At 30.9% G+C, this 26,477-nt stretch overlaps 1 protein-coding gene across 1 annotated transcript; it reads left to right on the top strand.

Moving 5' to 3' along the window:
• The first annotated feature begins 15,284 nt into the window (after positions 1 to 15,284).
• On the top strand, positions 15,285 to 18,720 carry LOC136269698 (uncharacterized). The gene is made up of 3 exons (XM_066083251.1): positions 15,285 to 15,718; positions 16,252 to 16,734; positions 17,396 to 18,720. The coding sequence occupies exons 1-3, from the start codon at positions 15,436 to 15,438 to the stop codon at positions 17,716 to 17,718; spliced, it is 1,089 nt and encodes a 362-aa protein (XP_065939323.1). The 5' UTR covers positions 15,285 to 15,435; the 3' UTR covers positions 17,719 to 18,720.
• Positions 18,721 to 26,477: the final 7,757 nt, after the last annotated feature.

Genomic DNA, 26,477 nt, shown 5'->3' with positions numbered 1-26,477 from the left:
TTAATATTGTAAATGTAAGCGCTTTAGACTCCCAGAAATAAGAATATACACCCCCGATTCATATTCGTCACATTTTGCAATGTTACATTTTGCGTTGATCTTAACTAAAAAAATATTGTAAGACAAAATTTAATTATAACAAAGAATGAATAATACACAAGTAATGAAGACATTACCGATACTGGACCTCTACCAGCCTATTTTATTAAGTATACCAAATATTAGATATAGTTTAAATGTTTGCTATCTAATATCACCCTTTTCTTGAAAGTTACAGTACTGAGGGCCGTTTATCAGCTATATAAGTGAAACTGGCATTTAACAATATATGTAATTTTTTATGAATAAATATTCTATAATTTATTTATGTACTCTATTCAGTACCGTATGAGTCAGCTTTTGTTATCTTATTGATCAAATTACAAGGGCTCTGTACTTTACATACTATTAAGACACATTAGTGCGAAACTAACTGATATGAAATAATTTCTTTTTGTAATTCTCATTGATTTTAAAAAATCACTTTACATTCTGTCCTTGGACAATGAGTCTTTACCTCAAACTGACCTTGATCGTCTGCCTTGGATGATTACCCAAAGAGTTTAAGAAATCGGTTCGTCTGAATATAGCTGATGTACTACATTTACTAATTAATTGAAATACAATTGTCAAATATGGTTATTATATAACAATTATGGACATCGTTGTACAATAAATATGTGACTTTAACGTAGCTCGCGGGTTTGCTGACGTCACAATAGGAATCGACGTAAAGAGTTGACCGTCATAGTAAACTCATAATTATTTTTTTTAAAATGACAAATGAGATATTTAGAAGTATAAAAGAAAATATTTTAAAAAGCTTATATGCGGTTTATGACTGTTTATACAGATTTATAATATCAAGTGCTGAAAATTTAAAGATGTCACATACATTGTCACATTTTGTTCTATAAAGATAAAGAATGAGTGTGCGTTAGAACTCTTCCATTTAAAGTCATGTTTTAAAATAGAATGTATGCATTAACTTCGCTTTTTTTTTTTTACAATTATAACTTCCGTAATCTGTACTACCGATTAAATTCTTAAATTTCTTTTGGCTTTAGATAACTGTTTTATTCGATTACTTACTTATAATGTCAGTAGTTGCCTGGCATTTTATTTTTGCATTGATTGACTCAGAGTTTCATAAAAAAAAAAATACCAATTTTCTGTATCTTTACAGCCTTACATTAATTGCATTTGATAACATTCACAATAATGTTTAATAAGCATTTACATGTTCTAAAATGTGTTAAACAGCTAGTCTTGTCAATAAATGCATTTCAATTTTGGTGTTCTAAGAAGTAATAAAATGATGACGTCAGGCTAACGTCGTAATGAAAATACAAGGTTTTGATAAATCTTTTAAATCTTTAAAGTTTTTTTGCCAAAAATTGGCCGAGAACACATACTGATATTTTTTTATGAATTGATTCATAATTATCTCCTCTATTTTTGTGTTGAGTATGATTAATTTCGTCTGAATCGTTTCAAAGTTTGGAGCATAGTTTTGTAAAGCGTTTCTCGGTTAAAATGTGCATTTTACTATATATTTCATTGAAATGGCGTTGCTTGATTTTATTAATGACACTGTATTTGAAACACAATAACATTATTACCGCGCAGAGGAATCTTAAATAAATTTTAGAAATAAAACTATAAAACCCATGGATCACGTGGACAAATTTTCAAGGTAGGTTTTCTCACAAGCAGGTAAACCCGCGAGCTACCTTAAGGGCCCATGTCAAGTGATATCGATAGAAGACACAGAAAAGTGATATCTGCGTAACAAGCTCAGTCTATGTCGCTTTGATAAGTGTCACTTGATATGGGTCATTTTAACCACATAGCGACTTAAAAATGAGTCCATATTTTAAAACGTACATAGTACATAGTAGTTTAAATTTATTGCGGTTCAAAGTATCGGTCACTTTAATATCAAAATTGTTTTGACGTTGCATGTGATTAAAATGATATCACAGTTTCCTCTCTTGAAACATCTTAACTAAAAACAAAATAGACCTCAATTTAGAACTGGGTTATAGCAGTAAAACTTCAGATTTGACAATTTGGAGATGTGATTTATACAATTTTGTAAAAATCTCAAAATGTGCAAAAATGCCAAAAAAACCTTTTCTAATGGACGCAATCACTTCCTTTCTTGTTTACGCCAGGGGTAATTTTTTACAGAGGTCATTTCTCTTCATGTTAAACATGAAGAAAAGTGACCACTGAGTTTTGTCCTTAAAAAAATCCAATTCTTCTACAGCTGGGAGAGGGGGGGGGGGCATTTTCTTCGTCGAAAAATGACCCCCGTTCATTATTCTATGGGGTCATTATTCTTCTTTAGACTGGCACAGAAAGGAAATATTTAGAAAATGTTTGTGTTATTTTCAGTGCAGTTTATTTAGACTTCCACCTGCAAAAAGATTATCATTCATTGAAACGTTTTATCGGTTGAATTGTTAATATAGCTGTATGTCCCTATCAGTCTCTGTTTTATGTTACTTCATAAGAGGAGGACTCTGTTTTTTATCACCTAATTTAATTTTGATCCTAATGTAAACTAAATGCCTGAAAACTGAATGCTCTGATTATGAAAAAAATGTTTCCTGTTTTACATTATCGATGTGACAATATGACTAGTTTTATCTTGGATTTATATATAAAGGTCACGGATAGTTAATGAATACATGTACATCTACATCTTTACCATTAGAAGAGCGCGAAAAAAGTTACACATGTTAAAGAATGCTCATATTGTACCTGTGAGGATAACAAGAAGAAAAGGTTGTCATTGTGTTGCATTTTGTAATATTACAGTCGAAGCAGTTAACTTATACGCTTATCAGTACTGGCACAATATATACTGGAGATTTATATTGGTGCTTCATTTAATGATTCGAAATATAAATTAGAATCTGGCTGAGTTACATTGCTTAATAAACCATTGTTTGCTTCTTTTATAATTAATGTGATAAAAGGTCACCTTTGATCTTCTGCAGTAGTTTATTAACTATAATTTCATTTATGGATGTTTCCATGAGACAGTCCGATTTCGAATAAAGTCTGTAATACAACAGTCTAATATTTTATGTTACATGTACATGTATATCAATTCGATGACGAAAAATAATAGTTAAATAATTTTATAATAGTTAAAAGAACGGCTGCAAACCATTCCTTTTTCTGAAAAAAGTATACATGTAAAAATACGTGGATTTAAAATCATCGATTTCGCTGATGCATTAAATGAACAATTCTCTCATAGACATCTGAACTATTGTCAGTCTAGAATATATGTATGCCATCTTTATGTGTATGTGTAAAATGTTAAGGGATCCTTTACTTGTTAAGCTCTTCAAAAGTGTTTGACAAAGACCAATATGTGAATTTTTGTATTGTGTCTTGAGCTTCTTCTGTTAATAATAAAATGCACTAAAAAGAATTTGTCACAACAAACTTGTTGTCGAACGCAGATGAAATATCCGAATTAAGATTTCTTCCAATAATTGTTTTGATACGCGGAGGTGTTAAGGAAGCATATAGGCGATTTAGCGTCTAATTTTGACTGTTATATTCAAAATCGTGAAAATAAATAATTATTTTGAATAAGATCCAAAACTTTGTATTATCCTTTAAAATAAAATCGGGTAGAACATTACTGCAACATTTGTGCATTAACACGTGACAACTATAAATAGCTTATGTATATTCCTTAACATAAAATGAGATTGAACAACACTACCCCGCGGTTTCCAAAATTAGATAAACATACCAAGTGAAGGCAAGACATCTCAGTTTAATCAAAACCGCTGCTAGAATTATATGTTCTTCTTAATTAAATAGTTATTCATCCGGCTCTCGTAAAACCTTCCCAACTTTTATAAAGTTTGCAGGGAAAATGGTATGTTGCATCAAAACAAACCACAACATGGGATTCTAGCAGCACTTATCAATTTAAGCATTGATCAAACTAACGATACGTAAAAAAATTCAAGTTCAAAATATACGGGGTAGTGTAGAAGGATTTTTATATCGTAAACAACGACATAGGAAAGCCTGGTCGATAAATACAAGCAAATACACATCCCTTTTAGCGAACTTACATCTCTCCAAGTATTCTTATGTTCAATTCTCAATATATCACACCACTATACTTTATTAGAGTTCTTAGATTAGTTATATTTTGAATGTGTTTACAATGCTTTCCGATCAAATTCACACGACATTCAACTTTTAGTCATGACGTAATCAATGTGTAAATCTACGTAATAAAAACTAATTTCTGAAAAAAAATTGTCTTCAGTATTTTTAATTTGTTTTTGGTCTACGTTTCGTTGCTTAGATATTTGCATATGTACATAATAACTAAGATTTGTTATTTCACGGAAGTACATGTAACTCATGAATGTAATATAATACCCTACAGATTTTTTTTGGCGGGACACGAGTAAGGCAGATTTGGGCCTACAGGGTTTACCAGTAATTTTAGCGGATGTAATTATGGTACATGTATATCCTTTACCCTTCTTAAAAATAAATCAATATTCAGTTTATTTTTAATAGCTGTGAATTACATGTAATTAAGCAAAGATACAGATTCGGCATTACATGGCAGTAAAAGAAAGAGTGAGAGAATGAATTATTATGAAATTAGATTTAAATGTATGCTGGAAACTGATCAAACTTAATAACAGATGAAGTAAAAGGTAAATTTTAGCAAGATATAATCGTTACAACAGTGGCCAAAAACGAACCCAAAATTCGGCGTAACGTGCAGTCCTTTTTTTGACATTTTAATCAATTATATGAAACCTTGTTTCTGCAACTGCCTTTTCGTCTTTGCATTGTAATTATATAACGCTTTTTCGAGGGAAAAGGTGCGTAATACTTTTGATATCTAAATAACGAGTCGTTTTTGAAGACATCAAATAAAAGGAAAACAAAACAGATAAGAATGAAATGATATGACGTTTTTCATACTTATTGTAAGACCATAATTAATCACTTAATTGTCTACGGACCTTTCCGTTTTCTCCTGATTACAACAAAGAGCACACAGTGCATGAAGAAGTCGTTGTTCAAGTGAGTTAGGAACAATATAAATACAGACTTTTAGTCATCTACACGTCATCAACCCAAACCACTGTAGTTTGATACATACAAAATCTAAATAATTAAATAAACAAGGGACAGTTTTATGTTGATACATTCTCCTCTTACACTGATTTAATTGATGCAACTGATTCCGGACGGGATGCACATATATTTCTCATTTATGAAAAGTATAAACTTTAATTTATTAAAAAAAGCCTTTTTTTTGGTTCTCTGCACACCTTCACAATGAAAAAAGGTAGTTTGTAGTATGAAATATAAGGACATCTAATATGTGACTATGAAATAAACAATAAATATTGTACATTATTTTTTTTCTCTTTCTTGTTGTCTAAAGGTGAAATTATCCGCTAGATATCGATAACGGGGATTTTTTTTAATACTAAAAACTCAGTATAAAGTTTCCGTATAAACCTCAGGGAGTTCCATTGATCATACAGCGGTATCGAATTTGAGAACGCCGCGTAATATTAATGAATAATAAAGTAGAGAATCGCGTGGTCATGTTATATGAAACCATTGCCTATTGTCTTAAATCATTAGAATTTGAATGGAAATAGTGATAATGTTAAATGTGTACCTTTTTTCCTGAAATATGGTGTTATACATATTAATATATTCCTTTTGTTTTTATTTGCCATCTGTTTACATAGGCGACCTATCGGCTGTTAACGATGTTCACAATGTTAATTTAAGAAGGCTTAACAAAGTCACCTTTGGTTTAAAAAAAAGACTTCAATATTTAAGATATTTTAGTGTTAGACTTTAATGTAGATGTAAGCAAAACTGAACAAATTCCAAAGTTGAGTGAAAAAATGACAATAAAAAAGTGGCAACGATCTTAAAAATCCACAAAACGAAATATAAATTCAAATAAGAGCAACACAGACCTCCAAAAAGATAGAGGTAGGATCATGTGCCTAGGAGGAGTAAGCATTCTCTGCTGACCGGTCACACCCGCCGTGTGCTCTTTGTCGAAATCGAAAAAAAACCCCGGAAAAGTCCGTAGACAATTAGGTGATTAAATCTGGTCTAACAATTAGTATGAAAAACGTCAGTGAGCATGCGATCCAGTGGAAGATTGTATTTGCTGGCAAGGTCGTTGTATCGACCATAGAAAAGATGACTTCAAACGAGACTGTTGATAGTCCTGTTTTATCAGCTTAATTGTCAGTAGCTTGCCTCGCCTTACAAACTGTTTATACCTAGAGCATGCCCTTGCGTATCGAATTAACTGAGAGACAAAAACACTATAAGCAGGTGATAAAGGTATATTGCAATACAAGTAAGGAAAGTTGACTATAGAAAAATTTAAGTGATCGCGTTTATCATAAAGTTTTGTTGTTAGGTAACTACCAATGTCCATTTCCAGTAAAATATCGCAGCAGAATTAAGGCTGACAATAAATTCCGTTTAGACAAAAAGTTCGCGCTTTATGGCATCACAGAATATTACAAACCTCAAAAGAACTTATAAATTTATTTATTACCAAATTAATTTATGCTAATCTTTTAATTGAAAACAACAAATGCAATTACTTACAATTTTGATGTCCGTTATATCGTACACACTGAAAAATAAGCGAGATGTCGTTCTCACTGTACATCAAAATATGACGTCATATGCTTAAAAATGACGCATTAAGTTAAGTCATTGAAGGCTATCGTGCAGTTTTATAGCGAAGAAAAATAAATGTCATAGATTAACGGAAAATTATAAATGGATATTTTGTTTAACATTATTATAAGTAGAATGCTACATATATAGTCTTTTTTTCATCTTGTTATAAGTATGCATTGTTTAAAGAGGCAACCTCGGTTTTGTGTAAAGTATCGTATATCTTAAAGCTGAGTACCTAAATAAATCACTATATTGCAAGGGCATACACTTAAAGGACATATCGCATGTTTTTCAATTTTCGGAATTTTTTAAATAAAATCATTATATACTCATTAAAAATAGAGTTTATTATCGTTTTCAAAAACTAATCAGGCTAATTCGTGAGTTTGAAAGCGATGAAATTCAAATGTCACGATATGCATATTTTCTCTCTCGATCTACCCGCCATGATGTGTGACGTCATATGCGACCTCGAGCGAGAAGGTGCTGTTAGCCATCTTTGTAATTGGATTAAAATCAAACGACAATTAAACTAATTATCACCTATTAAATTGCCGATAACGGAACATGATGGTGTTTTGTGCTTCCTGCGGGTGTTCTAGCTGTCAAATATGAGGATTTGGACTGTTGTTTTTTTAAGTTTCCCTTACGAAAGTATGGGGAAATCTTGCGACAAATAGGGATTTATATGTCGACGATAGGATATATAGATAAACATTCAATATAGTATAGTTTCATAAATAAATCGTAATTATTTTTCAAAGAGAAAAAATAGAAGTTTATGCACAGAGACCTGTGTACAAAACGCAAGTTCATCGGAGAAAAAATATAACAAGAGACAACGCCATTTTGGATACCGCCTCACTTCATTTGCTGTTTTCTTATTGTTATTGTTAAACTATACGTTCATGCATGCGTTGGTTTTGAATAAATGATTTCTTCATTCATAGCTCACCGCAGAAGAAATCATAATTGAAGTACAGGTGGTAAGATTTCTGTGAGTTTTATTTTTCTGTGGGAGAGGTCAAGGATCGAGTTGTCGATATTGAATGTTTACGCGAGAAATAGACAGTTTGTTGATATACATTTATACGTAAATGGATTAAAAATACGGAGATTGGATCTTACAGAAAAAAATAAGAATAAAGGACAACGTTCTTGCCTGCTTTTATAATATATAATGTATATATTCATACAGTGTAATATGAAGTAAACAACCTTAGAAAGTTGTGACCAGTTACGGTCGAAGAAAACACTTGTGCACCACAAATGAAATAATGAACATTCTGAGTCGTTAGGAACGCCAAAAAGCATGACTATTGTATATTTTAATATAATAAACACCTTTAACCAATTTATTTGAGCTAAAATCCTTACTAAGTTGTGTTTACAATGTTTACATGTCCATCAAATTAATCGTTATTGCCGACTTCATCGTCGCTTCTTCGGCTATATCATCGTTTTTTTATCAGTACTGGTGGCTCAAACATGTACGACTGAATAATAAGATTCTTTTAATTTAGTCAGCATGGAAAATAAACAACGTACATGTGAATAAATGTCAAAGATAATGCTAATCCTACAATTTGTTTACAATCAGCTGTTCGAAGAAGGTCGCATGTGACGTCACTGTACCACGTGACACGCTATCTAATTAACGAGTTTTTAAACGATCGGGGCTATAATTTAAATTGATATTATGGCTAATTACCGCTTTTCTACCGTTAACAAACTGTTAGAAGTAATTATTTGGTACACAGGGAAGCCAAAAAATGTAAAATGTCCCATACTTTAGAAACATGCGATATATCCTTGAACTGATCCTGACAAACTTTAACAATTGAATTTGAAATATGCTATGTAACTTAAAAACTTTTACGATCCTAGTAAAATCTTACAAACTTATTATTTATTAGTGAAATTAAACCTGTGACCTTCAAAATTATTCAACATATGCATTATAAATTGCGGTTTCTAGTAACAAATAATCTTATTTTACAGAGTTTCAAAATCCACGATATAGCATGAAGTTATTTTATAATTCAGTTGTGAATTTTGACATGATTATGCCCTTGCAATATTGAATTTTTTAAATGACCTCAAAACCACAAATTCATCTGCTTGTACCATGCGACTGCAATATCACGTGACCACTCTCAAGATTAAATATTGTACTGTTTTATATATTTTAGAAATATGTTGCATTTGATTGACTGTTATCGATTTTAAAAAGGCCATGCCAGATGAACAAAGGTATACAGCAAAACTCGTTTATAACGAATTTCAAGGGGCCGTAGAAAAAACTTCGTTATAGCCGTAATTCGCTATACGTTTATAACGTATTCGTCTAAAATATTATAGCGAATTCGTTATAAAATAATCGGGTTACAGTTTTTCACACTATCGTAAGTTATAAAATTAGTATTACCGTCATTAACAAAAAAATGTCAATACATGTGTGTATAACCATTTCATATTAATTTAAAAAAAAATCCGTATACTATTTGAATTTGAGTATTTTATATATGCATCTTATCATTGCATGTATCTTCAATGAAATTTGAAATGGAAAAAATTCGTTATTAAAATGATGAAATACGTTAAGATTTTGCCAGCAGGGGTCTTAAAATTACTTCGTTATAGCCGTAAATTCGTTATAGCCGTGTTCGTTATATACATCAATTTGCTAAAGGTTTATATAAGAAATTTGCCGGGACATGAATAACAATTCGTTATAGCCGTAAATTCGCTATATCCGTGTTCGTTATATTCGAGTTTTGCTGTACGTGTTTTCATCACAAAAATTTGCAAGTATTTTCATTGGCCGCCTTAACTGTACTGCGATCCAGATATGAAACATACGACGCAGACTCTGTGGTATATTTCAAGTTCACTGGGGTATATCGAGTCGACGTAAGAATGGAAATAACAATTGTTAATTGATAATCTGTCGTCGATAATGGGTTTCTTTTATAACAAAGACGTGGTCATTCCTTGTGTTTAGACTTTGTGCACATCGATTCAAGAAGGTCAAATGCCTAATATCATGATGCCATGTACGACAAATCAATATGGCAAATTGTCTAAAATCATGACGTCATCTACGATTTTTATCCAATTTGACTTCTGTCATATATTGTAATCCTTATATAATCTTAAATTAGTGATTATTTTTCATCTATATATCAGTTGAAATCCTTATATAATCTAAAATTCAAGCATACTTTTCAAACGCTACTAAAAGAAAGTCTTCAATGTCTTGATGGTGGGAAGAAAAAGTCACTACTCCATAAATAATGATAAATGGGTAGCAATATTATATATTTCCTCTTGAAAAGAAAACTACTTTCATACTTAATAATTATTCATTTATACTTTTCAAGACAAATTAAGATAGAATGGTAGTTTGCAGTTCATAGTTCGTTCGTAATATTCAATCAATAATATGATACCTACATGTAGTATTGTGTTTATATATTTTTCTTTAATATGGTGTGCTTGGAGATGTACAACCGTGCCAAATAAGAATCGGTAAGAACTTCGTAGAGCTATTGCGACTTCTGTATTTCTTTAAGTTCGTTGTGAAATTAAATGTGTTTGAATTATGACTTATTTTCATGTAGACTATATATTCATATCAACGGTAGTTTGGAATAAAATTTAATTTTTTATTAGTTTTTCCTCATTAACATATATATCATATAATGTAAATGTTTAACCTACTTTTAAAAGATTTGAAACTTAAACAAAATGGTAGTGCTTCCCTATGAGAAGATAAAGGACAGTACAGCAAACTTTATAATTAATTATATTAAAAATGTGTTTGCTTAAAACACCTTTATTATTTGATTATGAATTATTCATTCATATAATATATTTGAAACTAGACAAAAATTAACAGATTTTTAAGGATGACTGGACATTTAAAATTTGAAACTGCCTACAGTTTCAAATTATGTATGAATACATATTGAAATATTGCCCTTCGTCTTTACCTGCCAACTGTTAAAATAGGCAACCAATCAGCTGTTAACGTTGTCACAATGTTAATTTAAGGATGCTTAACGACTTAATTCACCTTTGATTTAGATTTACGCATTTGAAAAAAAAGACTGAAATAAGATATTTAAGTATTATAATATAATCAAGATATAAGCATAATTAAATTATTTCCAAAGTGGAATGTTAGTGTTTCTTTTAAAACACAGACGTGGTCATTCCTTGTGTATACACTTTGTGCACATCGATTACAAAAATGTCAAATGTCTAAAATCATGATGCCATGTACGACAATTCAATAAGTCAGATTGTCTAAAAACATGACGTCATCTACGATTTTTATCCAATTTGACTTCTGTCATATATTGAAATCCTTATATAATCTTAAATAAGAGATTATTTTTCATCTATATATCAATTGTTATCCTTATATAATCTACAATAAGTGATTATTTTTTATCTATTTTTCAATAGTGATCCGATGACAACCGTCCTGTTTAAATTTATTTTGATTCAAATAAAACAATTTCATCAACTTTTGCATTTTTCTTATACAAGTGCAATACATAGGTAATTATTTAAAGAGATAAACTTAAATTTATTTAAAGCATAATTTTCAAAAGCTACGAAAAGAAAGTCTTAAATGTCTTGATGGTGAGAAAAAAAGTCACTACACCATACATGATGATAAATGGGTAGCAATATTTCGTATTTGCTCTTGAAAGAAAACTCCTTAATGTTAAAGAATCAATCATTCATACTTTTAGAAGACATGAGATAGAATGGTTGTTTGCAGTTCATAGTTCGTACATTTCAATCAATAATATGAAACCTAGTAATTTTGTTTATATATGTTTTTATATGGTGTGCTTGGAGATGTAAAACCGTGCCAAATAAGAATCGATATAGTCTGTCCCAAGTTATTGCTTCCATCATTTTTGATGATTTTTTTTAAAAATACACATACTTGTGAAAGAAATACAATTGAAATCGATGAAAGGGTATATATCCAAGATATCTTCATTGACAATTATCCCTTTTTACTCATAAAATTTCACAGGAACGAAAACAATTTTCTTACGGAGATTCATAATGGGAAATGTTTACATCTTTTCTCCCTTCGGAAGTACTCGGGATTCCTCGCGCAATTTTTAACGTTATAATCCGGGCTTATTAATGGCTGATGCAATGCAAAATCTCCGTAGACTTTCAATTTTGGGATGTGTATTGAAACCTGAAGCGGTAGAGAAGACGTTCAAAACAGATAATCTGGACATTTTTCATATGAGTGGATGAACGTAGTTTGATCCCAAAGATATTTACTATTATTGAAATATCAAGCAAAAAGTGGTGGAAGCAAACACTCGGGGCAAAGTATAAGAAATTCGTTAAGCTATTTCGACCTCTGTATCTCTGTAAATGCGTTGACAAATTGTTCCAACTTTACCTTAAAAAATATCTCTTTTGTGTGGCAGTTGCTTTTCAAATGCGTTTAGCATATCTCGACCGTCAAATTAGCTGCTCTCCGAGATGCTTGGTGGAATACAGTGATTGAGGGCTTTGGTATTTCACTTAGCACCGACATTTGCGGTCTTTGTCATATAGCCCGCTATCTATTCTTACTAGGCTCAAGCCTTCTGTCTGTCACCGTATCTTATCACAATGAGCGCAACCTACACATCCTTAATTTCCGTTTCCTAAGGGATACATCAGCATGGTACTACAGACACTTACCATACCAGAAAATCAGAGAAATATGTTCTCGCAAGGAAATGCAATGTATATATCTAATTTTTCGAATATATCTTCTACTAACTTTGTCATTCATGTGCTATATCTATGATTTGTATTAAAATTTTATTTTTCATGTGATTTCCTATGGGGAAATAAAGATAGAATGAATTAATGGCTGTAAAGGTATGGTTTGTGATTCATATAAGCTAGATAGGGCCATTGATCGGAGATTTGCTAATCAGTTAACCGCAATTTGTTCAAATTACTTATACCGTTTACTTAGATAAGGACATGTCGACTGTAATATTGGCTGACATTGATATGAGTATCATCATCAATGATTCATGAAAAGCTTAACAGGCAAGGCAGCGACATGTTGTTTTAACTGTCAGTATGATAATTTGTAATAAAAATAGCTTGCTACCGTACTGGATCTTTTGATTTTTTTTTTTAAGAACAGTTATAAAAGATGTTTAGTTTTTGTTTTAAAACAGCTTAAGGACGGCGGATCTTATTCACTTCTTCAAGAGTGATTTTCATGAAAATTTTTATGAGTTAGAAAATTTTTAAAATCAATAAAAAAATAACAGTCATAAATATCGAATCAGATCTTTTAGAAGGGAGCATTTAAAAAAATGTTTCTATTATTTCTCTTTTTCAATTTAACATAATTGGGAAAGCGTCTTGTGAGACAAATTCTTTTTAAAAAAGTTCTGCAGTAGATTTATTTATCCAAAGTGAAATATGCACTTATATGATGATTATGAACCAATATTATGTAAATTATGACTATGTCATTGACTTCATTTTTACTGGGTCACCCGTCAAAATTAGGTGTGCCGTTATTTATCTTCAGTTTTTCATAAGTTTATGTGCATTATTTCGAATCTAATTTATAAAACAAAGCAAATATCAAAGTGTGGTAATCGTTTGTTTATGAAAAAATACTTCAAAACTTAAGCACATGGGCGGTTTTACTCTATTTTCAATACGAGTATTGAAGCGGATCGAAATGTAAATGATTTTTTCACTGGCTCAAACTCTGTTAACTAACTTTTTAGGTTTTTAGGTGACTTTAATTACTTTGAGCTGTTTACTACATTTGCATGTTAAATAATGTTGAAAGCGTATTTTAGCCTGTTAAGTTATAGCAAGGTCAGCCACTGCTTGCGCCACATTAAATGTGTACTGATGACGTTGAACAGCTATATATTGCGTCATAAGCGATTTTTTAATATGGTTTAGTGATGGTGACGTAATATTGAAAATTCGATGTTCTTAAAAATCACTTCTTTCAAATGTGCGATGTATCTGCGCAAATGAAATTGGGTCTGTCGTCCTTTATTACGATATTCATTCGTCGGAACTAGTCTATTATCGGGAAATGGCATTCTTAAGTCCTTGCAAAGCTGTTTGAAGTAGTGTTGACAAAATTCGTGTTCAGATGATGCCCAAAACTTAAATGCTGCTCGTAAATAAAATTTATACTATATTTTTTAAAACGGAAACCAAAATATAATGTGACGGAAAAAAACTATTAATATAACATATGTTATAAACATTTTACACCAAGGTTTTATGTATTAAAAGGAAACAGTGGTACACTAAAATATTTTAAATATATTTCTACATTGCTAAACGAATCATTCTAATATAGAATTATACATGCTAAAAAAATCAATCTTGTATCTTGTGACCTTGCAGTGGTGACAGCTATATCAAAACACTTGGTATATCTATAAAGGGAATAATAAAAGATATATAGCTATTGCCTCCTATAGTGTGTCCCTAGTTATTGCTTCCATCACATGTTGATGATTTTTGATAAAAATACACGTGGTTGTGAAAGAAATACAGTTGAAATTGATAAAAAGGAAATTATCCAAAATATCTTCATTGACACTTCATCATTTTTTTTTACCTTATTAATGTTCATAGAAACGAAAACAACTTTTTTACGAGATTAATAGTTGGAAATGTTTACATCTTTTTACCATCCGGAACTGACTCAAAATACCTCGCACAATTTTTCAACATTATCATCCGGGCTATTTCATGGCTGATGTAATGCAAATTATCCTTAGACTTTCTTTTTGTGTTATATTTTACAACCTGAAGCGTTAGAGGGGACGTTTCAAAACAGATAATCTGGACATTGTTCATACTAGTGGATGAACGTAGTTTAAGCACAAAGGTATTTATAGTAATCAAAATATAAAGCAAAAAGGGGTAAAAGCAAAAACTCGGGATGGAGTAAGGTGTTGTTTATCTTTGACAGCCAGCCTCTGTAATAGCAAGGAGAATGTCCTTGATGTGAGCGGCCGATGTTATTGGAAGATCACCGAGCCCCTTAAATTCACTGATGCCCACAGACGCTGTCAAGATGAGGGTGGGATACTGGCCGAGATTCCGGACGAGGAGGCACAGATAGCTATATATCGGTCGGTTAAGTTAACAAACCTGGCAGAGATTCCGGACCAGGACTCAGCCAAAAATAGAATGAATTAAAGTTTAAAGAAATATTTAAGTTTTATTTGATAAATAAACCATTTCTCTTGTAATGTATAAAACATGATTATCAAATCAATGCCTTTTATGAGACCTTCCAACTATTGGTAACTTACTTTCCATATTAAAAGTACAAAGAAATTGGATAGATGCACAACTTGTAGATAGAACAATTTTTGTTAAAAACATTCCTTCTTAGTAAAGCTTTGATTTACTAAAGAGAACATAACTTGATAATTTTCTTTCTCACTATTTTTTTTTTACAGGTTATTAAAGTTTTATCTACTAATCGATTTAGGGTTTGTGAAAAATCAGTGTTAATCGTAGCCAACTTAATCCAAAAATTATTAAAAATTGCCAGTCTTTAGAAGGTTTACTAATATTTGTCGCTTATCATCTGTTGTTTAAAGGAAAATGACTAATCTATATCATTCATATTTCTTAAGGAAGTTCCGACACGTCAATGATCCTGATTTTTGGATCGGTGTGAATGACATTGAAGAAGAAAATAACTTTGTGAACATGTTAAATAAAACAGTTAATTATACAAATTGGTATAAGGGTGAACCAAACAATTATGACCCTCGGTTTAAAGATGGCAAAAATGATTGTGTAGAGATGTCACCTGGAGGATTGTGGCGTGATGCATCCTGCTCTAATACCTTCCATGCCCTCTGTTCTCAAAGACAAACTATCGGTTAGTAAACAGTTTCAATTTAAAGAGGCTGGGTGTTTAAAAAATAACCCATCAGATCTACCAAATCAAATTAAAAAACATATATATTTGATATCAAAATGTCATATATCTAATAATAAGTGCAAAATACATGTATTACGTTTTAGCTTACAAAAAGTAATTATTCACTTTGGCTTTTTACATCGCGTTTTCCCCATAAGGTTAAAATGTTCTTTAGATATAGACTTTTTTCAAAATGTACACTAGAGTACATGATTAAAGTCTTCGATAATGAGTATGTATATGAAAAGTAAGCAGTTTCAAGATAAACAAAATGCTCACAGAAAAACAATTCTGTGCACATACAATGGTACAAATTGATTTTGAGCATACATTTTACACTAAAAATGCAACAAGTTATTCGTCATACAGATAGGCTGATGTATTTGCTTTGTTTCTTTTTTATAGCTTTTTTTGTATTAAAATCTAATGGATAATTGACTATTAAAAAACAAGCTTTGTGCAATTCTTTTGTTTTATTTTAAAACCAACAGTATCTCAAACTAGTGGACAAACCACGACACAATCGACTACGACTTATCAACCAACAGTATCCCAAACTACTGACAAAACCACGTCACAATCAACTACGACTTATCAACCAACAGTAACTCAAACTATTGGACAAACCACGACACAATCAACTACGACCTATCAACCAACAGTATCTCAAACTAGTGGACAAACCACGACACAATCGACTACGACCTATCAACCAACTGGATCTCAAACTACTGACAAAACCACAACACAAACAACGACTTATCAACCAACAGTATCACAGACCAATGTACAAACCACGGCCCTAGGATCAACTCGATTAACAACAAAGGAACAGTTAACAGAGTCAGAGACTAGTGTACAGACTTCTACCCAATCAGCAGAGACGGACCCACAAAGTTTACCTCAGACGAGTAGGCAAGCTACTTCTAACGAACAAACTACCGACTCTACTTCACCTGTTAGTCAAGAGCGAGGTATACGTAATACTATAGCTGTTTATCCTTGTGCCTTTATCAACATTCCTGAATAAAGCTGTCACTTTAGAACATTCGAAAAATAGAGGACATACTTAGCAAACATTAATAATTATGTTCCTTTTTAATGTCTAAGCGCCATAGTTTACCATCAATTGATGCCGGTGATATAACACTGCAAGTTATCAAATAATTTATAAAAAATCATTTTGCTGTAATTAAAAGACTGAACTGTTATGTCTGAGCTTTATCGTTCTTTAAATTGCAAATAAAATGTGTGTCTTTTATCTATTTGTTAGGTTTATGTTCATTCGAAACATAAAGTTTAATGCGTAAATTTTACAAACAGATTTTTTTTCATTTGGTCTTCTACATAAATGTATTGTAATGATTATTTATATTCAATAAAACAAACACTTTTAGAAGAAATGTCAACCAATATGTCCATCAAAAGTAAAACGAAGATGTGCAAATTACATAAAACAACACATGAAAAGATATTTTGATAATGAAAAAAGTGCTTCTATAAAATTTAGTATAGATCATGTTAACACCTGCATTATATTGTAATGAAAGAGGTTTTACTACTCATGCAATATGAATTGCTGACATTAAACTGTATTCGCCAAACCGTTAAATATTTTGACTTCATCTCTTGTAGAGTGTAAATGTCCCTGTTCAAGAATGAAGAATCTGGTCATTATCAAAAACGAGGAAGAGTTACTAACGAAGATCGACAACATAAAAAAGGAACTCGCCGTCAAAAAATCCCTGTTGTCCAGCTCCATCCGGAAGAAGACTTCCGCCGTAGATCCACGGCCGTCCGCCTCTATCGTCGGCGGTACCATAAGCGTCGTAATCATTGCTACAGTCGTTGGTCTTATCATTCTAAGTGACCTCACTCGAGTGATTAACTTCTGCTGGAAAATCATCTCAAAACGTTGTAATAGAAAACCAAGAGCGGCACAGAAAGGAATGGTTTAGAAAATGTTTGCGTTATTTTCAGTGTAGTATTGTGCTCAGACTTCTACCTGCAAAAAATATAATTATCATTCATTGAAATGTTTTATCTGTTGAATGTTTCTTAAAAAGGACTCTATTTGTGTCACCTAATTTGTTTTGATGTTGTTGATAACTAAACGATTGACAATTGAATGCTATGATTGTAAAATATTGTTTTTTACTAAAATACCGATATGATAATATGACAAATTTTATCTTGGATTTATAAAAAAATGTCACGGATACTTAATGAATACATTTACATCTTTCTCCATGCAAAAGAAGATAACAAAAAATCCATTTTACACATGTTAAAGAATTTTATAATTTTAAAAAATATCGTTGTTGTAGTTGTCAATATATTGTTGGTGTGGCTGTACTAGAGGTATCCCGTGATTGTTGATATTACAAATGTTGTTTACAAAGATATTAGCTTGTAATAAAAAATCCTTAAGAAAATCACTTTAAGATGTTGTATAACTTGACTTCTTATATTTTAATTATTTTGCTCATGCGGTACCTGTGAGGATTACAAGAAGAAAATGTTGTCATTGTGTTGCAATTTGTATTTTTGCAAATGAAGCAGTTAACTTGTACGCTTATCATTTAAACTGGCGCAATATCTACTATAGATTTATATTAGTGCTTCATCTAATGATTCAAAATATAAATTAGAGTCTGGCTAAGTTAAATTGCTTAATAAACCATTGTTTGTGTCTTTTCCAATAAATGTAATAAAGATACAACTTTGATATTCTGCAGTAGTTTATTAACTATAATTTCATTCATTGATGTTTCCATGGGACAGTCCGAAAATGAACAATGGCTGTACTACAACAGTCTAATATCAAATGTTATATCATTCCAATGCCATTAAAAAATTGACATGAGCGTTTAAAGAACGGCTGGAAACCTTTTTTTAATGGTAAAAAATATTCCTGTAAAAATACGTGGATTTAAAATTACCGATTTTGCTGATGCATTAAATGGAAAATTCTCTTACAGACATCTGTTGTCAGTCTAGAATATATATATGCCATCTTTACGTGTATATGTACGATGTTCATGGATCTATTACTTGTTAAGCTTCTCTTCAACAGTATGTGGATTTTTGCATTGTGTATTGAGATGCTGCTGTTTAGTATGAATTGCAATAAAATGATCATTATTCATTAGCTACCACATGTTTCAACTTCTGTTTTTTTTATACAAATGACAATCAAGTAATTTTGCTTTTTGCAGATCATTCTATGAGACCAGAAGACTAGAAATATCCAAAACTTTGTCGTAAGTTTTTTTTGCTGTGGTAAAACACAGCCCAAGAGCAACAACTTCAATAGCAACGTAAATACAGCTTACAAGCGAGTGCAGATTCCGCAGGTGATAATTATCATTAATGGAGAAAGAAATTAACTATCTTATCTTTTCGAGCTTGTCCAGCATTGAGTGAGAAAAAAATAAAACCTGCCATAACTTAACTAATGTAACTGAGGTCAACCATTGTCATGTTGATGGGGACAAAGAGGATGGTGGACTAACTTTTAAATAAGTTCAAAAGTCTTGTCAGCTGTCCTTTATATATCCCATTCTTCACAAAGTAATTGGTACTTGTTTCAACGTTTTATATCAAATACCTGATTTGTCACTGCTTGAATATCTAACTAATCATGCTGTTTAATAATTGGAAAAAATAACACAATGTCATTGGGTTATGATAAATGATATTTCACATCCTCGTTTTTTTTTCAAAATCAAAAACAGTTTCATCCTATTTTCGTCCTATTTGTCCTTCGTCCTTTCTCTCGCTTCACTCTTTGACATTGGCAATGGTGAAAACAAATTACCTACAGTAATTTATGATGTAGAATTGTAGATTTAAGCATCTTTCTCATTTTTCAACACAATATTTGCCTACATAACATTGTAATAATGAAAATTCAAGCTTAACATCATCACACAACCCAAAATCAGCAAACCATGACCAGGCACAGTAAAACATACAACATATAATTGTTATTTAGCTTAATGCATATTAGAAGAATTCGTAAAATAACTAACTAACTAACTCTCTCTCTCTCTCTCTCTCTCTCTCTCTCTCTCTCTCTCTCTCTCTCGCTCATTGATCCCCTGCTGCACATATTGCAGTCGCAGTATCATCAACAAACTAACCTACGTTATTCGTTCACAGGAATCGAATTATTTAAATATTTGATAAATCATCCATGTTTTTATTTTTGATAAGTGGTTGTTATCAAAATGAATTACAAAAAATTAAAAACGTATATAAATGAAACAGTTTGTCATACTTTTTCAAATGTGTGTGAAAATAGTGAACCTGTGAGACATCTAAATGTTTTCCTACATTGTTCTATCGTTCACTTTTTTGACCCATTTCGGGGAAACATCAGGTAAAATAATGCATACATATTTAAATCTCTCTCTCTCTCTCTCATACAAACCGACCAAGTAATTCTGAACATTCAACGCTTTAAAGGGATTCTAGGCAATGCTTTCTTCTATAAAAGTTTTTTATCATTGACAAAACATATAAATGTTAATTTATTTCATATCATGTTGACAGCATATATTTGGTTAAAGCATTTAACATTTAACATTTAACGGCAAATTAAACAACAAAATTTATCATCCACGTATGTTTTAAAAACTTTTCAAAATTGCTTGAGTACATAGAAAATTATATTTGACATATTTTCTAATTATTAATATCTATCTGAAAAAATCGTTTTAATGTCACTTTTTTATTTAGTTAAAAAACAATCAAAGAATATTAAAAAAGAAATTCTTGATAATCTGTATGATTCAAACATTTATTTTCAAAAGCTAAGAAAATGAAGTATTGCGTATCCGGATTTATGAAAAAAAAAATCCAAAACAGCATACATCATAATAAAGGAGTCATCATATTTTATGTGTAAATGTTTTTTGTTTTAAACTCATTTTCCTGATTCAATGATTAATTATTCATTCATATTTTGAAAAGAAAGGAACAAATTATTTCAGAAAAAATAGGATTTTTCAAAGAGCAATATTAAACCTACAATTTTTTTTTTTTATTTTGACTTTAAATTGTGAACTGGGACAAATAGGAATCCATAAAAAACGCGAACAGCAATATATTTCAGCTTTTTGATAGATAATAACTATATAGAAATAACAAGCGGTATATTTTGTAAGAATGACAATGTAACTGCAATACATCTAAATTCGGAGATAAGATAGGATATAATAGATCACATATTAAAAGTAATCAGTTTTAAGGATGTAAAACAAAAAACCAAAAATTATAAAAAAAAAAAAAAAAAAAAAATTGTGCATAAGAGAGAAATAATAAAACTAGTCGGTCTGCTGCTCTGTTGGTGGCTAAATAAATACTGACTCAGACAATCTAAACATAAGTCGGTCCAAATAAGTCTTGTTTTATTTTATGATACGATACATTTAGATTTTCAATAATTATATACCAGTCAAGTAGGGATATCTTATTTTGATACACTTCCCTGATACATGTGTTTTACTTAGTTAATCCGTAATGCAACTGATCCATCACCTATGGAAGGATTAAATCTATTTCAATGGGTATTTTATAGCTATTTTGGCTTTTTGCAGTCCTCCTTTATTCACTCTATGTAACTAAGCAAATTTCCTAGTTGCAAGTAAGAGATGCAGTGTGTTTCAACTGTTAATCGATATATTTACGTTTACTAACGATTTTTGTTCCCAAGTCATCGAATAGAAAAAGCGTATACTTATTGAACATTGGAAATTTTAATAAGGATATTCCATTACAACTGTCCCCATTACAATTAAATGCAAAATTTAGCATGAAAGCGGTTTAAAAAGTGATTTAATATAGGACTTAAAATACTTTGTAAGCAAAGCAAATGTATACAGAATGTGTTGATAAGAAATTTACCCCTTACTTTGTAATAATAATGCTTCATGTGATAAATCCGACATTGCAAGCAGATTTATTTCCCAAAATGGATACAGGTTCACCAAAATACTGTAAACAAACTTTTACTCGCGTTTGAAAAATTTAAACAAGGTTCACAAAAACCTCGTCGTCATCAACCGATCCCTGCCAACCGATCTTTAAACGTCTCTGATATTTTATTTTCCAGATAATCTACCTCAGGCATCAGTGTAGATATTTACGTGAAAATGCACGGTTTATTATTCCCGCGTTTTGGAATTAAATAGTTTCGTAAAGGAATCATAATACAAAATATTAAGGCAGTCATATCTTGATAAAAAAAACAACAACATAAAAAACTTGCTTTCGTATTTTATAAAAAAATTTCACGTAATATGACCGTTAGCTAGCAACACCTAAATTGCACGGCCCAATAAATCAGTTTTCTTTAAGGATTTATTTAACTTATATTTTGTTTTATATATATAGGGGATATGTATGAATATGACAATCAGATTTTTAGTTATAATCAGTTGAAAAAGAGATACAACTTAAAAACAAATTCTGTTCAATATCTCGGTTTAATACAAGCATTACAAAATTATGTGAAAGTATTAAATATACCGTTAACTAAGAATTGTAATATTGGTTACCCAAATACAGTAGAAATATTTTGTAGATCTAGGAAGGGTTGTAGTGACATGTACAATCTCTTGATATCAAAGAAAAGAACTTATCCAAAATCAGAAAAAAAAATGGATGTCAGAAATCAAATTAACTCAAAAACAATGGAGGAAAATTTATAGTTTGCCCTTTAAGTGCACAAAGGATTCAAAATTACTGTGGCTTCAATACCAACTATTACATAGGATCTTGCCAATCAATTATCATTTACATAGGGATAGTAAATTCTCCACTGTGTTACTTTTGTCAACAGACCCCTGAGACTATAGAACATATTTTTGTTGACTGTTATTTAGTGAAAGAAATTTGGATTGATTTGGAGAAATGGATGACAGATATCTTTGGTTTACAAACAAATTTTGACAAATATTCAATCCTTTTTGGAAAATTTGATAATAGAGATATTCATAGGTTGGAAAATTTAATCATTCTTTTCACAAAACAAAACATCAAGGCTAAATGTAGAAAACATTAAGAAATCTTTAACCAGAAGACTGTTTATTGAAAAACTTTTGCTTCTGAAAAACTGTAATTATCATTTGTTTGATATTTATTGGAAAGATATATTTCAACGTTTGGAACATTCATCACCATCTTTACTCTCCCCTTAATGTCACTGTTTCTTATTATTATTTTTTTTTTTTGTTTTTTTTTTTTGCTCTGTATCTTTGAAGTTTTCCTTTTCCTTTTTTTTCTGAAAAGAAAACCATTTTTCACATATATATTTATACCACAACTTGTTCAAATTATATCGTTACTATTCTGAGAAGTAATACATATATGTACATATATACTTTATATCAAAATATTGATTGTATATATCAAACAAATACTATAAATTTAATGTATATGTATACATTGCAACATATATTTATATAAATGTTTATGCTATGGTATGTGAATATGTGAAAATTCAATAAAAAAAAAAAAAAAAAAAAAAAAATTGCACGGCCCAATGCAAAATAAAAATATGGGAGAGAATAGCTTACTACTGTACGGGTGAAATAACAACACGGTGTAGATGTTTATTATTTTTAACAAAAGTTCTAAAATTGTTCGGTCTAAAAAGGCTTTATCGCCAAAATTTGGCGCCGCAAACCAGTGTATGTTCGGTAAATTGCAAAATAAATTTATCGCAAAGTTTTCAGATGATGTCAACTTTTATTCAAATGCTACTGTGAATAAAAGGATTTCATACTTTGCACCAATTTTTGCACAGAGAGCAAATGATGTCAACAATATCTGTTGTCAACAAGATAGTGTTAACCTCACCCTACTGTTCATGTAATTGTCAGCAACCATTCCATTTAATAACAAAAAGAATATTTGGTCTTCATGTTATCCACATTTGAGTATACCTTACAATTCATTTCATAGTCCAAATCATTGTGTGTATGTCAATCTACTCACAAAACACTGCTAAGGATGATCTTAGCAATTAATCAAACAAGAAATAATAAGAACTAGACACGATCTATTTGCGAGAAAATGCTTTCCTGTAATGCTTTTTATAAGCTTTTTACGTTGCTTTTTTAAATACTTGCATTTCTTCCAATTAAGATAGAAAAGATTTAACTTTTTTACCTCTGGTCCCTAAAACCCTAGTTAGGTAACGCATGAGAAAATCAGGATATATAAACTTATTATACTTAATTTTGCTTTTATATTATATTACAAAACATCTCTCAGTGAACGACTATGTATATAAAAGACTTTTTCTTGATATCAAATATAGTCTTTAAATTTTCTACATATTTTGTTCAACAAGTCTTTGGAAATTCCTTACTGTTCATGAAATATATGTGAAAAAATGTTTTAGGGGCTGATCCATTATCCCCTTAAAGGGGCTGTTTAACGAGATTTTTCTTCTATACTGCATTTCAAAAGATTTTACCTTCTGATATATGGGTGATTAATTTTACAGACATTTGACGTCTAAAAACACCTAATTAGGTAACACGCGATAAAATCGATACATTGCTTAAATACATAACTGTAACATAACATATCTGCTTTAATGGCATTTCACCAAATATCTCTCAGTAAAGGACTAGAAAAAATTCTTTAGAGCCCTCTGGTCCCTTGAGTTGAGGGGTCAGCCCCTTTTTTCTTAATATCAAATGAAAGGTCTTTTAATTTTAAACATATTTTGTTCAACAAGTGTTTAGAAATTCATTACCGTTCCTAAAATATATGGGAAAGAGAGTTTTAGGTACCGATTCCTTATCTCCTTATAGTGTCCGTTTAATGACATTTTGAAGGGTTAATATTGTTAAGTACATCATTTTCTTTTATACTACATTTCCAAAGAGATTTCATTTCTGATCTATGGGTGATTGAAATGTTGGACATTTGACCTCTAAAAACCTCTAATTTATAACGTAACACATCATAAAATCATTAACATATCTGCTTTAATGACCTTTCACAAAATATCTCTCAGTAAAGAGCAATTGATAACAGATCCATTATGAATTAATTGTTTTCCAAAATAAAAAAACGAAAGTGAAAATTGGTCCCGTAAATAAAATCAATTAAATAAAAAAAAAAAAATGAAAAATTCAGAGGAATTGAAAATTTTGCAAGAGTACACGATCAAGACCTATTGCATTAAATACTATATATAATTAAATTGCAACATTGTCCCCTAAACCAGATGTTGCCTAATCCAGCCAATTTTTTTAGAACCACCAGATTAGACAAGATATTGACAAAATTATTTCGCCTCGTGTTTAAACTGACCCCTTACGTCGTAGCTAGTATGGTTGTATTACGACTTTGACATCAGTCCTTTTCATATTATCTATTATAACAAATAAAATATGTAAACTTCAAAACTATTTATGACCAAATGTACACTGCTCTTTTTTGTTGTTTTAAATAGTCTTGCGGCTGCGGGCAAGGGATCGGATACGTTATTGTTCACAAACACAGCTCGGAATCCAGCTAAACTTTAAATGCGACTCAAATGCTTTGCATAGAACCAGTTCTTTTGTCCATAAGTTGTTTCACTAGAAAATAACTAAATGTTTAAACACTTTCCGTATGTAATCTGGTACCCTTTATGTCAGTTAAACACAAAAATACCCCGTTTATTTGACAAATAAAACACAAATACATGGTACCAAGTCTAGCTTTTTACACTCATATTACGCAATACCCGAACAAAATATTATTGTTACGACATTGATAAGATCATAAAGAACAACTTTTGCAGCAACAGCCATATCGAAATCTTAACCGCTTTTGAGTTATTAAGTGAAAACTTTCAATAGTTATAGGTTCCTAATTTGAGGGACCAGCCCCATTTTCTTGATGTCAAACAAGATCTTGTAACTTAATATTTTTTTTCATACATGTCTTAACAAAATATTTTCGAGAAAAGAGATAAACTAAGAAAACCAAGCAAAACTACAACGCTTTTTTATCTAAATTTTCGAGCCCTATCGATCTCCGGCGTTTCTTGTGCTAGGCAAACATGAATGCTTTTGTGCATACAAATAATCTTTTGTCTATCATCCCTGAAATGTTGAAATCGATATCATTTGTAGTTTATGAGAACACTCTTGGACAAACCAACCCCCTAAAAATCCTTAAAATGCCAATATCTCAAGAACAGAAATGACGTCTTCAACCGAAACATTTCTGATAAGGTTCAGGACATAGGACGTTGGAAACGGAAGACCTTAATAACTTATGCATTAATTTTCCGAAGATGACCCAAAAAGAACACATGTTGTATCAAAATCTATCTTTAATGTGGCTTAATTAAAAAGATTGCGATGGATAACTCTTCATGTTTGTAAACAGAAAACAATGTAAGTCTAAACTTTTCTAAATATATACTGAAATAATCGGAATAAATCACTCCAACTTTTATCCGTCGACACAGTTTGTAATGATGAGAGCTGGACTCGAGCATTTGGTGTATCATAAGCAGGAATTACTATAAATATTTCATTCATTTGATGTCTTACAATGTTATATATCTTTGACAGACATATGCCTGCTTGATAACGATACTAATGTCATGCATGTGAGCGGCCGATGTTATTGGAGGTTACATCATACCTTTACTTTTGATTATGCACACAAACGCTGTCAAGCTAAGGGCGGGATACTG

Source organism: Magallana gigas, chromosome 4, assembly GCF_963853765.1.
Source record: "Magallana gigas chromosome 4, xbMagGiga1.1, whole genome shotgun sequence".
Classification (NCBI taxonomy): domain Eukaryota; kingdom Metazoa; phylum Mollusca; class Bivalvia; order Ostreida; family Ostreidae; genus Magallana; species Magallana gigas.
This window is presented reverse-complemented; position numbering and strand designations above follow the sequence as displayed.

Bases quoted from the DNA above. Each gene is read 5' to 3' on its own strand.
- LOC136269698 (XM_066083251.1), top strand. From the start codon at position 15,436: ATGACTAATCTATATCATTCATATTTCTTAAGGAAGTTCCGACACGTC. The intron at 15,719-16,251 runs GTTAGTAAACAG...TAAAACCAACAG, and splicing joins TTCTCAAAGACAAACTATCG to TATCTCAAACTAGTGGACAA. The intron at 16,735-17,395 runs GTATACGTAATA...CATCTCTTGTAG, and splicing joins ACCTGTTAGTCAAGAGCGAG to AGTGTAAATGTCCCTGTTCA.